Source organism: Nyctereutes procyonoides, unplaced genomic scaffold (assembly GCF_905146905.1).
Source record: "Nyctereutes procyonoides isolate TBG_1078 unplaced genomic scaffold, NYPRO_anot_genome, whole genome shotgun sequence".
Taxonomy (NCBI): domain Eukaryota; kingdom Metazoa; phylum Chordata; class Mammalia; order Carnivora; family Canidae; genus Nyctereutes; species Nyctereutes procyonoides.
This window is the reverse complement of record NW_026575121.1, coordinates 24,284,770-24,300,640: the sequence shown is the minus strand read 5'-3', so window position 1 is coordinate 24,300,640 and position 15,871 is coordinate 24,284,770. Positions and strand designations below refer to the sequence as shown.

General features: G+C 33.1%; 1 protein-coding gene across 2 annotated transcripts in view; it reads left to right on the top strand.

Moving 5' to 3' along the window:
* The window catches only part of KLHL1 (kelch like family member 1), a 363,304-nt gene that overhangs the window by 154,273 nt on the left and 193,160 nt on the right, over positions 1-15,871 (top strand). For both annotated transcript variants that reach the window (XM_055336047.1, XM_055336046.1), the window contains one exon: positions 14,156-14,352. In XM_055336047.1, coding sequence (XP_055192022.1) covers positions 14,156-14,352 — 197 coding nt within the window. The remainder of the gene's footprint in view (positions 1-14,155; positions 14,353-15,871) is intronic.

The window sequence follows — 15,871 nt, the reverse complement described above, 5'->3', positions numbered from 1 at the left end:
GTATATATTATATGAGAAGTCTCTGTACTATTTTTACAAGTTTTCTGTAAATTTTAAGTATTTTAAGAAAAAACTTTATGAAAAAATGTCTATGATTTAATTAAACATTCATTTTTTTAAATTTTGTTTTGGTTCTAGTGTGATAATGTTATTATTTCTTTCTTTCCACTGAAGATAGATAGATAGATGGATAGATAGATGATAGATAGATAGATGATAGATAGATAGATAGATAGATATAGGTAAATAATAGATAAATTTAATTTACCTAATGGATTTTATAGGCAATTTTTGCACCTAATAAAATACATTCTTTTTTCAAAGTAACTGATTTTATAAATAAAATATAGTTATATAGCACATTTGGTAATAGGATATCACTTTTCCATTAGTAATACAACAGTATAAATTCAGTCTTCCATAATCTTTACTTTTTCCTCCCCAATCTATTTTACATATTTTCACTTCAAAACAGTATATGTAAGTATATTCTTTTCTAGAAAATCACTTTAAGTCTACTGATTTATATTTGGAATACTCAGTAGTTTTAGCATTTACTTAAAGTGAGACTATACATATATGTAGCACACATTTGGAGGTATCCTATTCAAAAGGCATTCCCTTCTTATTGCCATAGTTGACTAATTCTATCGATCTAATTTGTATAGGGTCAATATTTCTTCACTAATTCACAAGAGACATATAGGAAGGGGGTAGTTTCTCTTTCAGGGGTATTTTCCTATCTGCATCTGAAGCTTGAAACTGTGGCAGCTAGAAGAAAACAAGGCGGTTGAGAAGACGGTTGCTTTCTGATGATGTGTTGAGCCTTTCAATTAATCATTTGTGGAGACAATCTTCATCTGCACTTGTCAAAAGAGATAATAACTCTTTCCTTGTTATTTAAGAAAATTTTCTCAGGGCTTTCCACTATCATAGTCATAGATAGGTTCCTTAGGTATTCAAAGTTTCATGTAGGTAGCAAATATTCTTAAGCTAATTTTCTATGACACAGAAAGTAAAAATGTGTAGTATTTCCCTATCCATATGTCTAAAGCCATTTATGAGCATTATGCCTTAAAAGTTAACTTGGAATGAATGTGTAGAACTAATATTTTTTCATTAATAGTATTCATGGCTTCTTTTTAGGTTCAATTTTAAGTCAAATATTTGGCAGATTTTTGCCTTTTTACCATACAAGACTGTAATAGCCAGGTTTTATATAAAGAACAAATATTTATAAAGAAAAATATCATGCATGAGGTAGCTCAATTTGTGTGCACTCAAGCTCAACACTCACTAATACTCCATTTGTGCCTTCTGACTTTTACAAATGATCTTTTCATTGGATATAGTTCAAGTTGGAAAAAATAGAATGTTTTAACTCTTTTGAAACCAACAATCCTTATATCTTCCAAATTTGCTTCCATAGTTACCACAGTTACCTTGAAAAAATTATTCTATAAGTAACCTGTGAAAATTCAAAAAATTTTTCCTTTTTTTAACAAGAAAGGAAGGAGAAGTGCCCGCTAAAATATGATCTAAATTATTATGAAGTATAATGGTAGATTCAATATTTGCATTTGGACTATTTGTTTTTATAAACAAATAACTTATACATCCTCTGGCTTATTACACTGACATAACATCTCTGAATTACTTTCCGAGTGTTGATCTGAGAAGGTAAAGATACTAACATGCACACACACATTAAAATTAATTAATTAAAAAATTAACGCATAACACGATTTCTCTAAGTTATGATCTTTGTGATTTTGTTAGTAAACTTTGAATTAAAGCCCTTGGAAAATATAGGTGTTAGTTCACCCAAATCATCTTTGCTGGCATTTAAGTACTCTTTTTAGAAGCTTTATCGATGAATAATTGACGTGGAATAAATTACATATACATAAGGTGTACGATTTGATGTTTTGATACATATATATACATATATATATATATATATATATATATATATATATATATATATATACCCCCATAAAACCCTTACCATTACCAGAATAATGATTATATTCATCACCTGCTTTTCTGATTCCTCTTGTTGCCTCTCCTTGCTCCTACTCCATACTCAGATACTGATGATCTATCTACATCATTAGTTGGGACATTTAAGAATTTTAATTAAGTTGGATCATAGAGTTTATTTTTTGTCTGGTTTCTTTCACTCAACATAATTATTTTGCACTTGGCATACTTAACCATAATGTTCCATATATCAATAGTTCTCTCCTTTTTTGAGTAGTATTCCATTGTAGCCACTCCCCACCCTGCCTGATTTGAAGTTTTGTTTTCAACAGTTTCAGCTACCCAAGCAGATGATCCTCCATCTGACATTTAGTCAGAAGGCTGGTAGTAAGGTAATGTTAGATCACAATGCCTACCTCATTCATCTCACTTCATCTCATCCCATAGGCATTTTGTCATCATACATCATCATAAAAAGATGAGTGAGTACAGAACAATAAGTTATTTTAAGAGAGAGGGAGACAGCATTCACACAACCTTTATTACGGTATATTCTATCATCGGTTATTTTGTTAATCTTTTGCCATGCCTGGTTTATACATTAAACTTCATTGTAGGTATGTCTGTATAGGACGACAGAAAGAGAGTTAAGGATATCCATGGTTTCAGGCATCCCCTGGAGGTCTTGGATCATATCTTCCACAGCTAAAGGGAACTACAGTACTACAATTTGTTCATCCGTTCACTTGTTAATGAACATTTGGGTGGTTTCCAGTGTTTGGCTGTTACAAAATAAAACTACTATAAAAATTCATGTACAAGGCTTTATATCAATATATTGTTTATTTTTCTTGGGTTAATACATAGGAGTGAAATGGCTGAGTCATTTGAGAAGTAAAATTGTAAAACTGTTTTCCAAAATGGATAGACCGTTTCACATTTCCATCAGCCGTGTTAATGCATGTGTAGTGGTATTTCATTGTGCTTTTAGCTTCTATTCTCCTAAATATTAATAATGTTGAGCATTTTTCATCCATGTATCTTCTTTTATGGAACATCTGTTTAGATCATTTGTCCATTAATTTTTTTTCTTGTTATTGAGTTTGAGAGTTCTTTATGTATCCTGGAGGCAAGTACTTTATCAGACATATGGTTTTGCAAACATTTTTTCACGGGCTTGGTTCATCTTTTTTGTTCCTTTAATATTATCACTTGCAGTGATTTTAATGAAGTCCAATTTAACAATTTTTTTGTGGATTATGTTTTTGATGTTTTATCTAGGAACTCTTTAACTTAATGTCACAAAAATTTTGTTTTCTTATAGAAGATGCATAGTTTTAGTTTTTACATTTAGGACTATGATCCCTTTTCAGTAATTTTTTTTCTTTCATTAGCCTATCACATTTATTATTTTATATTCTGTAAGTTAGTTTTTCATGCATAACAGTTACTGGAGCCCAAACGTTTTGCCTCAAATCTAATGTCTTAAAACAACAATCATTTATTTAGCTTATAAGTTTGTGGCTTGTCAATTGGCTGGACTTGGCTGAGAATTTTTTCTGGTGTTTTAGAACTAAGCTCAATCATGTATTGGTGCTCACTTGTCTGTCAGCATCTACCAGCAGGGCATCAGATTGATGAAACAGGCTTGCTCAGGCTTAACGACATAATGGTAGAAAGGTCTCAAACACAAGAGAAATGCTGCTATATCCTTCCTTGGCTTATGTTTTCCACCTTTCCTTTGCTCATGGTATTTCCCATAGCCAACCTAAGAGTTAGTATGTAAGAGTATTGCCAAAGAGCAAAGATATAAAGAAAGGAATGACTAATGGTCATATTTGCATTTTACCTTACCTGCTCTATATTACCTGAAAGTCCTCTTGTGTACCCACTGCCCTCAATTTGGAAAAAAAAAAAAAAAGTTCCTCTAGAAGGGGATCTAAGTCTGCTTTCCAAAACTTGACTCGGGTTCTGATCAACAAGGATGTCAATCTTAGATCATATTTAACCTCTCCAAATAGTAGTCATGTGTAATGCTAAATGTGAAGGGACATACAGTTTACCATATTTATTATACAGCATTTCAAGTTGATAAAAGTTACTGAGAATATTTTACTGGACAACTGTGTATCTTTCTTCTAGCTTAAGGAATAAAATATGAATAAAATCAAAACTCTTTGTCATGAGGGACATATTTCTCTCTTACAAAGAATATGACCACTATCCTGATTTTGGGATTTATCATTGCCATATAGCTCTACATAGTTCATATATATTATATTTTATATTTCTACCTACACAAAATTGTTCAGTTAATATATATATTAACTGCAAATTATTCCATATATTTTGTTCAAGTCTCCTTTTTCTCTAAACTTCATTGTTGTTAGATTAATCCATGTTGATAATGTAGATCTGATGCATTGATCACTGGAAGACTGCTCTTGTGTTCTATTTGCTTCCTGGGATGCTAGGCTTTATGGGTGCTGTGTAGCTGGATATTGTAGTGAAGAGTATTATACATTGTGTTTATCTGTAATTTTTAAAGTGAACAGTTTTTTACTTGTTAAATTATTTAGAACTAGATAATAGATTGTTATTGTTAGTGGATTAGTCATCATGTCATGTCTTCAAATAAAAGCAATCTCCTATATAAACATAGATTATGATAATGAATAAATATCTAGAAACTAATTGTAAAACCTAAGGTCACACAGATTATTTTCATGTACTTTACAGTTTTTGATTTCACACAAAGGTTTATGATTCACTTTTAATTAAGCTTTGTATAAGGTGTGAGAAAGTATCTAAACCTTTTTGTATTCAGAAAGCCAATTGTTCCACTTCCATTAGTTGTAGAGATTGCTTCTTCATTGAAGTACCATTTTGAGTAAATCTTAAAATTGTGTGAGGTTTGGATTAAAATACAAGTTTTTGAATTCCTGTATGAGTTTTTTCAACTTTGGAGTGAAGTCTTTTGGGTTTTCCACATGGAGTATCACGTAAATGAGAAGAATGAGAGTTTGACTTCTTTGCCTATTCAGATGCTTTTCATTTCTTTTTATTGTCTGATTGCTGATGCTAAGACTTTTAGTATGATGTTTAACAATAGTGGTGATAGTGGACATCCCTGCCATGTTCCTGACCTTAGGGGAAAAACTCTTAGTCGTTTCGCCATTGAGAACGACATTACCTGTGGACTTTTTGTACATGGTTTTTATGATATTGAGGTATGTTCCCTCTATCCCTACACTGTGAGGAGTTTTAATCAAGAAATCTTTCTGTACTTTTTCAAATGCTTTTTCTGCATCTATTGAGAGGATCATATGGTTTCTTCCTTTCTTTTATTAATGTGATGTGTCAAATTGATTTATATGCAGTTGTTGAACCAACATTGCAGTCCAGGAATAAATCTCACTCTGTTGTGGTGAATAATACTTTTAATGTACTGTTTGATTCTATTTGCTAGTATCTGGATGAGAATTTTGGCATCCATGTTCATTAGGGATATTAGTCTGTAAATCTCCTTTTTCGTAGGATCTTTGTCTGGTTTGGGGATCAAGATAATGCTGGCCTCATAGAAAGAGTTTGGAAGTTTTCCTTCTATTTCTATTTTTTGAAACAGCTTCAGAGGAATAGGTATTATTTCTTCTTTAAATATTTGGTAGAATTCCCCTAGGAATCTATCTGACCCTGGACTCTTGTTTTTGGGAGATTTTTTATTACTGCTTCAACTTCTTTGCTGGTTATGAGTCTATTGAGTTTTTTCTATTTCTTCTCGTTTCAGGTTTGATAGTTTATACATCTCTAGGAATGCATCCATTTCTTCCAGATTGCCTAACTTGTTGGCACATAGTTGTTCATAATATGTCCTTAATTATTTGTATTTATTTGGTGCTGGCTGTGATCTTTCCTCTTTCATTCATGATTTTATTTATTTGGGTTCTTTTTCTTTTCTTTTTGATAAGTCTAGCCAGGAGTTTGTCAATCTTACTAATTTTTTCAAAGAACTCGCTCTTAGTTTCATTGATCTGTTCTATTATTTTGTTGTTGTTTCTATTGCACTTATTTCTGCTTTAATCTTTATTAATTCTCTTCTGGTGAGTTTAGGCTTTATTTGTTCTTCTTTTAGGTATAAGGTTAGGTTGTGTATTTGAGGCCTTTTTTTTCCTTGAGAAAGGGTTGTATTGCTATGTACTTCACTCTTAGCACTGCCTATCCTGCACCCCAAAATTACTAGAAATCATACTGGAATTCAACAAAGTGGTAGTATATTAAATCAATACATAAAAATTATTTACATTTCTATACACTAATAATGAGACAGAAGAAAGAAAAATTAAAGAGCTGATACCATTAATAATTGCACCAAAAACCATAAGAGACCTAAGAATAAACCTAAACAAAGAGGCAAAGATCTGTACTCAGAAAACTATAGAACATCATGAAAGAAATTGAAGAAGACACAAAGAAATGTAAAAACACTCCATGCTTATGGATTGGAGGAACAAATATTGTTTAAATGTTTATGCTTCCTAGAGAGATCTATAAATTTGATGCAATCCCTGTCAAAATATCATCAACTTGGGACGCCTGGGTGGCTCAGTGATTCAGAATCTGCCTTTGGCTCAGGGCGTGACCCTGGAGTCCCGGGATCAAGTCCTACAACAGGTTCCCTGCAAGGAGCCTGCTTCTCCCTCTGCCTATATCGCTGCCACTCTCTCTGTGTCACTCACGAATGGATAAATAAAATTTTAAAACAAAAACAAAATATCATCAACTTTTTTCACAGAGCCGGAACAAACAATCCTAAAATTTGTGTGGAACCTGAAAAGCCCTGGAATAGACAAAGGAATGTTGGAAAAGAAAACCAAAGCTGGTGGCATCACAATTCTGAACTTCAAGCTCTATTACAGAGCTGTAATCATCAAGACAGTATGGTACTGGCACAGAAACATACATATAGGTCAATGGAACAGGATAGAGAACACAGAAATGGACCCTCAACTCTATGGTCAACTAATCTTTGACAAAGCAAGAAAGAATATCCAATGGAAAAAAGACAGCCTCTTCAACAAATGGTGTTGGGAAAATTAGACAGCCAATGCAGAAAAATGAAATTGGACCATTTCCTCACACCATACACAAAAATAGATTCAAAATGGATAAAAGACCTAAATGTGAGACAGGAATCCATCAAAATCCTAAAGAACACAGGCCGCAACCTCTTTGACCTTGGCCACAGCAACTTGTTGCTAGCCGTATCTCCAAAGGCAGGGAGACACAGACAAAAATGAACTATTAATACTTCATCAACATAAAAACCTTCTGCAAAGCAAAGGAAACAGTTAACAAAACCAAAAGACAACCGATGGAATGGGAGAAGATATTTGCAAATGTCTCATCAGATAAAGGGCTAGCATCCAAAATCTATGAAGAACTTATCAAACTCAACACCTAGAGAACAAATAATCCAGTCAAGAAATAGGTGGAAGATATGAATAGACATTTCTCCAAAGAAGACATGTAAATAGCCAATAGACATATGATAAAATGCTCAACATCACTCAGCATCAGGAAAATACAAATCAAAACCACAACGAGATACCAACTCACTCCAGTAAAAATGGCTAAAATTAACAAGTCAGGAAATGACAGATGTTGGCAAGGATGCAGAGGAAAGGGAACACTCATACACTGTTGGCGGGAATGCAAGCTGGTACAGCTACTCTGGAAAACAGCATAGAGGTTCCCCCAGAAAGTTAAAAATAGAGCTACCCTACAACCCAACAATCATGCTACTGGGTATTTACCCCAAAGATACTTACCCTAATGTTCATAGCGGCAATGTCCACAATAGCCAAACTATAGAAAGAGCTCAGATGTCCATGGACAGATGAATGGATAAAGAAGATGTGGGAGGCATATCTATTTCTTAGCCATCAAAAATGAAATCTTGCCATTTGCAACAATGTGGAGAGAGCTAGAGGGTATTACACTAAATGAAATAAGTCAATCAGAGAAAGACAATTATATGATCTCACTCATACGTGGAATTTAAGAAACAAAACAGAGGATCATAGGGGAAGAGAGGAAAAAATAAAACAGGATGAAATTAGAGAGGGAGACAAACCATAAGAAACTCTTAATCAAAGGAAACAAACTGAAGATTGCTAGAGGGGAAGTGGGTGGGGGGTTGAGGTAACTAGGTAATGGACATTAGGAGGGCACATGATATATTGAGCACTGGGTATTACATAAGACTGAGGAATCACTGACTGGTACCTCTGAAATCAATAATATATGTTGTGTGATTGATTATAAATAAAAATTTTAAAAATAAAACAAAATACAAATTTTGCACATGGGTATCTGTATCGGTACCATTTCTTCAAAGACTATCCTTTCTCAAAATGTCTAGTATCTTTGCAAAAAATAATGATTTATATATGGGTAGTTCTAATTCTGCAGTCTATTTTTATTCATTGATCTGTCCATATTTAGATAAGTACCAATCAGTTTTAATTACTGTAGCCTTGTAATAGTTCTTAAAATCTGGTAGCATTGTTACTCCCACTTCGTTCTGTTTCAAAATTGTTTTGGTTATTCCAGTTATTGCATTTGCATATGAATTTTAGAATCAGCTCTGTAATTTCTTCAAAAAGTCTACTGGAATTCTGAATATGATTATAATAAATCTGTAGATTAATTTGGGGTGAATTGAGATATGAATGTTATATTTTTCAGTCCATAAGCACAGTATATCTTCAACTTTACCGACCACTCCAGCAATTCTAATTAGAATGCTATGGTGGGACATCCCAAGTATATGCCTCCAGGTTCAGTGATTTACTTTGGTGGCTCAGTGGACTCAGCATATTGTCGTACCAATGGCTATGATTTGCTATGGCAAAGGAATGCAATGCATAGTCAGGGAAGGGAAACAGGTAAAGTCCCAGAGAAACAAGGCACAAACTTCCAAAAGCTCCATTCCAAGTGGAATCACACAGGGCACACTTAATGTCCTCTTCAATGAGATGTGACAAAGCATGTGAATTGTTGCCAACCAGGGAGATTCATTAGAGACTCCATGCCCTGGGTTTTATCGGGGGCTGATCATATAGGCAGCCTCTGCTTAGCATGTACCAAAATTCAAGATGGAAAGAAAAACAGGTGTTCAGTATAAGCCATATTATTTTTACAAACACCTTTGATACAGTGAGCGATTTGTATTAGTTTATGGTACGAACTCCTTTGAAATCTAAGTTTTTAGACACCAGTCAAGGGCAAGTCTTGCAAGCAGGCCTTTTCAAAAATAGTAGGTTAGGGCTACTGTGTGATTTTTTTTTCCTGCCTAAGTGTTGTTGAAAACAATTCGTTAAAATTAAAGGAAGTTATTCTCCCAATGTTCTGAAATCACAATAAAATGGAATCCATAAAAACCATGCCATCTGCATTCATCTCTTTTATCTGATTTTCACAGGACTCATGCTAGGAAGTATATAACCATATTCTTGGCAATCTTACTAAAAATTTTTAGGTAAAATTCTTCCAAATGTCTTAAATCATGAAAATAATTTAAAGATATAAATGTTAACAGAAATTGTTATACATGTGATCAATTGCAAGTAACAATAGATTTTAAGGTATTCATATTACCTCCTTTATATTTCATATTTTTATTCATATAAGTTATAAGTACACATTTAATAAATCATTTAAAATCTATCGAATACAAGTTTCTATAACATGAAGAATACTTCATTCTGGTACTGACTATAATATCCATAAACCTTAAAAAATATATATGTAGCTGCACTGACATATTTTAAATCATTTGAGCTTGTATGAATCCTTCAGCTTCAGATGAATATACTGTTTGGCATTATTATTGAATGATAGTGTGAAATATAAACACTTCCAAAAATACTATTGGCAAATGTCTCCTCTGCTGAATTGACCTATGATACTCAATGTTCTACTAGTTGGTAATATCCGAATAATAAGATTCTTGTGCATTTATTGAAATCTTGTAAGTTTAAAAATAACTGTTTTAACTTTTATTATTGATAATGTCCCTCTTTTATATTAAAGCTAAACTTTAGGTAAATTTAATTATAAATTAAAATATGAAAGAAGTATTTTAATTTTGCTCTCAGACACTGTTCCTTTCTAATTTATTGTTTCCATTTTACCTACTTTTTTCTTTCTTCATTAAATCCCTTGCTATACTTGGAAGTATGTTTTAGATTCCTTTGCTGTCTTATTCTATCAGTGACACTCATAAATAAAACATAATACTCTTTAACTATTAAACATGTTAAGTTATAAGTGAAATGTCATTTTTGAAAGCAAAGTTATCCCTCACCCAACAGATTACTTACTAATTATAATAGAAAAAAATATATATAAAATGAAGAAATCTAGAAGACATTGCCTTAAACAGGGTACCGAACTTAACACGTCAACCAGGAGACATACTTGCATCATGAACTTCCCCATGTAAGGTATTGAAAAAGGTGTAATATCACCTTTATAGTGTCCCTGCCAGAAAAGGTTTCAGCTAAATGTAATCATGGGGAAATAATATGACTAATCCAATCTGGGGAATTCTAAAAAAACAACTAGTCTGGACTTTTCACTAATATTAATGTCATGAATGTCAATATGGCTGAGGAACAGTTATAAATTAAAGGAGAATAAAGGGACATAGCACATAAATATATTGTGAATCTTGATTAGAGCCTGAATTTAAAAATAAAATCTATAGGGTTGCCTGGGTTTCTCAGTGGTTAGTGTCTTCCTTCTGCTCAGGGCATGATCCTGGTAGTCCTGGGATCAAGTCCTACAGCGGGCTCCCTGCAGGGAGCTTACTTCTCCCTCTGCCTATGTCTCTGCCTCTCTCTCTCTGTCTCTCATGAATAAATAAATAAAATCCTAAAAACATAAATAAAATAAATAAATAAAAATAAAATTTATAAGGCATATTATTTGGACATTTGAGGAAATTTGCATCATAGCAAATTATCAATTTCATAAATGTAAAAATTATATTGTAGCTATGTAGGAGAACCTTTGTTTTTAGAAGCATATGGTGAAGTATTTAAGGGTGAAATATAATGTTTGGAATAATTCAATAACACAGCAACTATAGCATAAATACACACACAGAGAGAGAAAGATATGGCAGATGTTAACACTTGGTGAAGCTACGTAAAGAGTATATGGATGTTTATTGTAGTAGTCCTGCAAATTACTATAGGTTAAAGAAAACCAGAATACAAACTTTGTGTGGAAAAAAAAAAAGGCATTCTGCTTATAAAGACAACTTTTCTAACATGCTATAGAAATACTACTGATGGGGGGGATGCCTGGGTGGCTAAGAGGTTGAGCATCTGCCTTCCGTTCAGGTCATGATCCGTGGGTGCTGGGATCAAGTTCAGCATCAGGCTTCCTGCAGGGAGCCTGCTTCTCCCTCTGCCTATGTCTCTGCCTCTCTTTCTGTGTGTCTCATGAATAAATAAATAAAAATTTTAAAAAATACTACTGATGAAAAAAGGAAAAATCTGAAAAAATTGTAGTATTATAAAGTAGAAAATATATTCCAACTAGCAATGATACATTTGTAAATTTCAATTAGAAGATAACATATTAATAATTAAAGTTAATCAATTATTTTTTCCCTATGGTCTTACATACAAGTTCCAAATTTTGGGTAGCCTGTCTTCCAAGTGCACCAATGAATTAAAATATCCTTTTTTTTTAGGGACTGATCACCATCTTTGACTATTAGAGGTTGCAATGTATATCTTAATGAGGCAAAAGGTAAAAGAAATACATAAATAAAACTTGTTTGGATAATTCAAACCTCAGTCAAAATTTAGAATATTCAGAGAGGATAATAAAACAACATTATTTTCTCTGAAAGATTCTAAAATTCTCAAAATTTTGCTATTAAATGGAGAACACAGATACTTATTTTTGGGTAATAATAGTAAAACTGAATGTTGCAAAGTTATAAAAAGATAAAACAGTAGAAATGAAATAAATCCATAATCAAAGAAAAAGAATGACATTATTAAAAATCAGGAATAAAAACTGATGTTTATGAAATATTAAGAACTCTGTGAAATGCGTAATTCTCATGGGTAGAATTTCTTTTTTTTAATTTTTAAAATTTTTTTCCATGGGTAGAATTTTTACAATTAAGTTATTTAAATTTTTAGTAAGTCAGGTGCCTGGGTGGCTCGGTGGTTGAGTGTCTGCCTTTGGCTCAGATGGTGATCCTGGGGTCCTAGAATCAAGTCCCATATCAGGCTCCCTGCAGAGAGGCTGCTTCTACCTCTGCCTTTGTCTCTGCCTCTCTGTGTCTTTCATGAATAAATAAATAAAATCTTGAAAAAAATTTTTAGTAAGTCAGAGTTAGACAGCATAGTAGATATACCAAAAAATATATCTATGAATGTAAAGGTAGATATGAAAATATAAATTTGAGTATAAATAATTTTCATGGAGAGAACTTCTAGAAGTAAAAATGAAACATTTTTAAAGTTTAACATATCAGGTTTAAACACACTGTTAAATATGTTGGAAAGAGAATTAGTTAATAGAATACATAATGAAATCACAGATATGGAAGAGAGAATGATATGATCCAATACACAGCCCTTGATAATAGTCTCTAAGAGAAAATTGAAGAAGCAAAAGTAAGGAGCAAGAACCACTTCAGTAAAAATAGACAATACTTTTCTAGAATTTCATATTTAGCAAGGCCAATAATTTCTGAGTAAATTTAATAAAAGTAATTTTCTAAAAAACTCATGTCCATTACCATCACTCTATATTATGCATTAATAAGACCCAAAATAGTTGATTTCCTGAAATGATTAGACAATAGACCAGAGAAATAGGTTAATTTAAAAAATAAGAATGATAGAAGGCAAAAATAAACAATCTATGGTATGAAAATTTTCCAAACATTATAGATACACACTAATTACAATAAAATTAAAACTACACACTTTAGAGTAGATTGGACTGCAAGAACCAATACAACTAGTAAGCCAAGAAAACTAAAAATATATTTCAGTACTTCAGTTTATTATTTGAGTATTATTAGTTTAAATATTGATGATTATTATTTGGAACTGGTAGTTCTTGGTGTAGATTCAGGCTCTTTGCTCCTTGTGCATCCTTCATCCACCAGGGTTTTATGTCATCTTTGCTCGTAGAAGAGAAAGAGAGCTTGGATGAAGTACACTCATATCATAAATGCCCTGGTGTAGTAGTAACACACATCCCTTTACTCATAGTCCACTGACATGTCATGACATTAGCATGTGGCCTCTCCCCGTGTTCAGGAAAATGAGCAAAGTTATTTCCAGTGAAAAGTAGCAGCCTGTGCCACAAAAACTAAGATGGAATAAGCCATTTCTGTGACTTAGAGATACTAAGTACTTAGTGATACACAGAAAATCTGAATGGGGAATAAAGTTATTAAAGATGTGTTGAATTGCTAAATAAAACCTACCCCCCAAATAATTAAGTACGGAAGCTTCACAGGAATGATTTGTAAACATTTGAAAATAGCCCCACTCATTAATAAATTACTTGAGTAGTTAGATAAAAGAGGAAACACTGAAGAGCCCATTTTTTGAGGTTAAGATAACTGACAAAAAAAGAAAAATTATAGAAAATTAAAAACATGGGTACAAGGAGTTAAATACAATATTAGCAATCTACATTTACCTATTATATATATATAATACATATGTATTCGTTAATTCGTTATTCACACATAGGTGTTTCATATAAATATACACATGAACATATTGTCAGAAACTTCATGAACTCTTGCTCTCTTAAGTCTATAGACATGTTTTGTGAAACTTGCTTGTCCCTATTTTTTTCCTTAATTCACAAAAAAGGAACAACCATCATTCCTGCTGCAGTAGACTCACATATTTAGTACGTCTTAGAGGATTTTGAACAGCACATGAAGAAATGTAAAATGCCGAAAGGAGTTGCTGGCCTTTAATGAATTATATTTATCTTGATTATGGATCTAGGTTCAGGTCATTTTTAACAGATTGACTTAACATTTGGAGTGAGACAGTGGTACCCATTATTGGTTTTAAACAGAGTTTCATAATTCTCTTCACCCAATGTTTAGGTTGCTTGGAATTAAAGGAAGACACCATTGAAAACCTTCTTGCTGCAGCATGCCTCCTTCAGCTTCCTCAAGTGGTGGAAGTGTGCTGCCATTTCCTCATGAAGCTCTTGCACCCGTCCAACTGTCTGGGGATCCGTGCCTTCGCAGATGCTCAGGGGTGCATTGAGTTGATGAAGGTGGCCCACAGCTACACAATGGTAAGGAGATTTCATATTTTAATCACAGAGGCAGAGCTATATCAGCAGAGGTTAAAACAGTTGCTGTCATTGTGTTGAATTAATTTTTATGTTTAAAATAAGTTCTATAGGCTTGGTACATTTCTATTAGGGGGCACAATTATACTCTCTCTCTCTCTCTATATATATATATATATATATATAGTATTTTATAATATTAAAGTAAAAAAAACTTATTCATCATGGACTTTATATCTACATTGCCTATAAATTGTAAACAAAGCCATAAAGCAATTATAGATGATTTAAGATTTTAGTTGTTTAAATGAACCTCTCTTATTTGCTGCTGGCATACTTATCTTTTTATATCTATTTGCACAGCTGCTCTTTGTTTTTCTTCCTTTTCTTTCTAGTAAAGAGCTACAGGTCTGTACCACAAAAACAAACAAAAAACCCACAACTTTTCTTTTGCTGTTTTCTTATAACTTATAACCTTTATACTATGAAATAAGTTGTATCAACCAAAATTCAATGTTGAAGTCTTACTCACAATGGGATGTATGTGGAGATGGGGCTTTGGCTGTAATTAAGTTTGGATGAGGTCTTGAGGGTGGGTCTCTCATGATAAGATCAGTGCCCTTAGAAGGAGAGATACCAGGGAGTTTGCCTTTTCTCTCTCTCCACCTGTGAGGACACAGTGAGAAGGTGGCAATCTGCAAGCCAGGAAGAGAGAGCCTTCACCAGGGACTCCAGTCAGTCTACACCTTCATCTTAGATTTCCCAATCTCCTGAAAATAGGAAAAAAAAACCCTGTTCCATAAGCTACCCAGTCAGCAGTGTCGTGTTATAGCAGCCTGAGCTAAAGAATAAATTTTCATCATAGCACATTATGTTTGGTATGGCTTTGCTTATATGATATGTGGAAGAAAAAAATCATACTTGCAGTATATGCTATAAAGTATTTATTGATATAGTAAATATGGATTTCAGAACTCCTGGAAACTTCTATAGCAAATGAAAATATTTAGATGTACAAACCAACTAATCTACTTTTTAAAAAAATAACTTTGACTTTCTGTACCATTTTTTTTAATTTTTTTAATTTATTTATGATAGTCACAGAGAGAGAGAGAGAGAGAGAGAGAGAGAGAGAGAGAGAGAGGCAGAGACACAGGCAGAGGGAGATGCAGGCTCCATGCACCGGGAGCCCGACGTGGGACTCGATCCTGGGTCTCCAGGATCACGCCCTGGGTCAAAGGCAGGCGCCAAACCGCTGCGCCACTCAGGGATCCCTGACTTTCTGTACCATTTTAATGTTGGGTTCAAACTGAGTTAATATCACCCAGGAAATACTGCTGAAATAATTTAAACCTATTTATGTTTTTTCTTTGATTTTTTTTCTACATATAAATAAGTATTTTAACAGCTTTATAGAGATAGCAAAAATCATTTGAATTGTGCACTTTAAATGTGTGAACTTTGTGGTATGGTTTCTTTTTCATGTGGTCTCCTTTCTAGAATAGAATAATCAGTTATAACA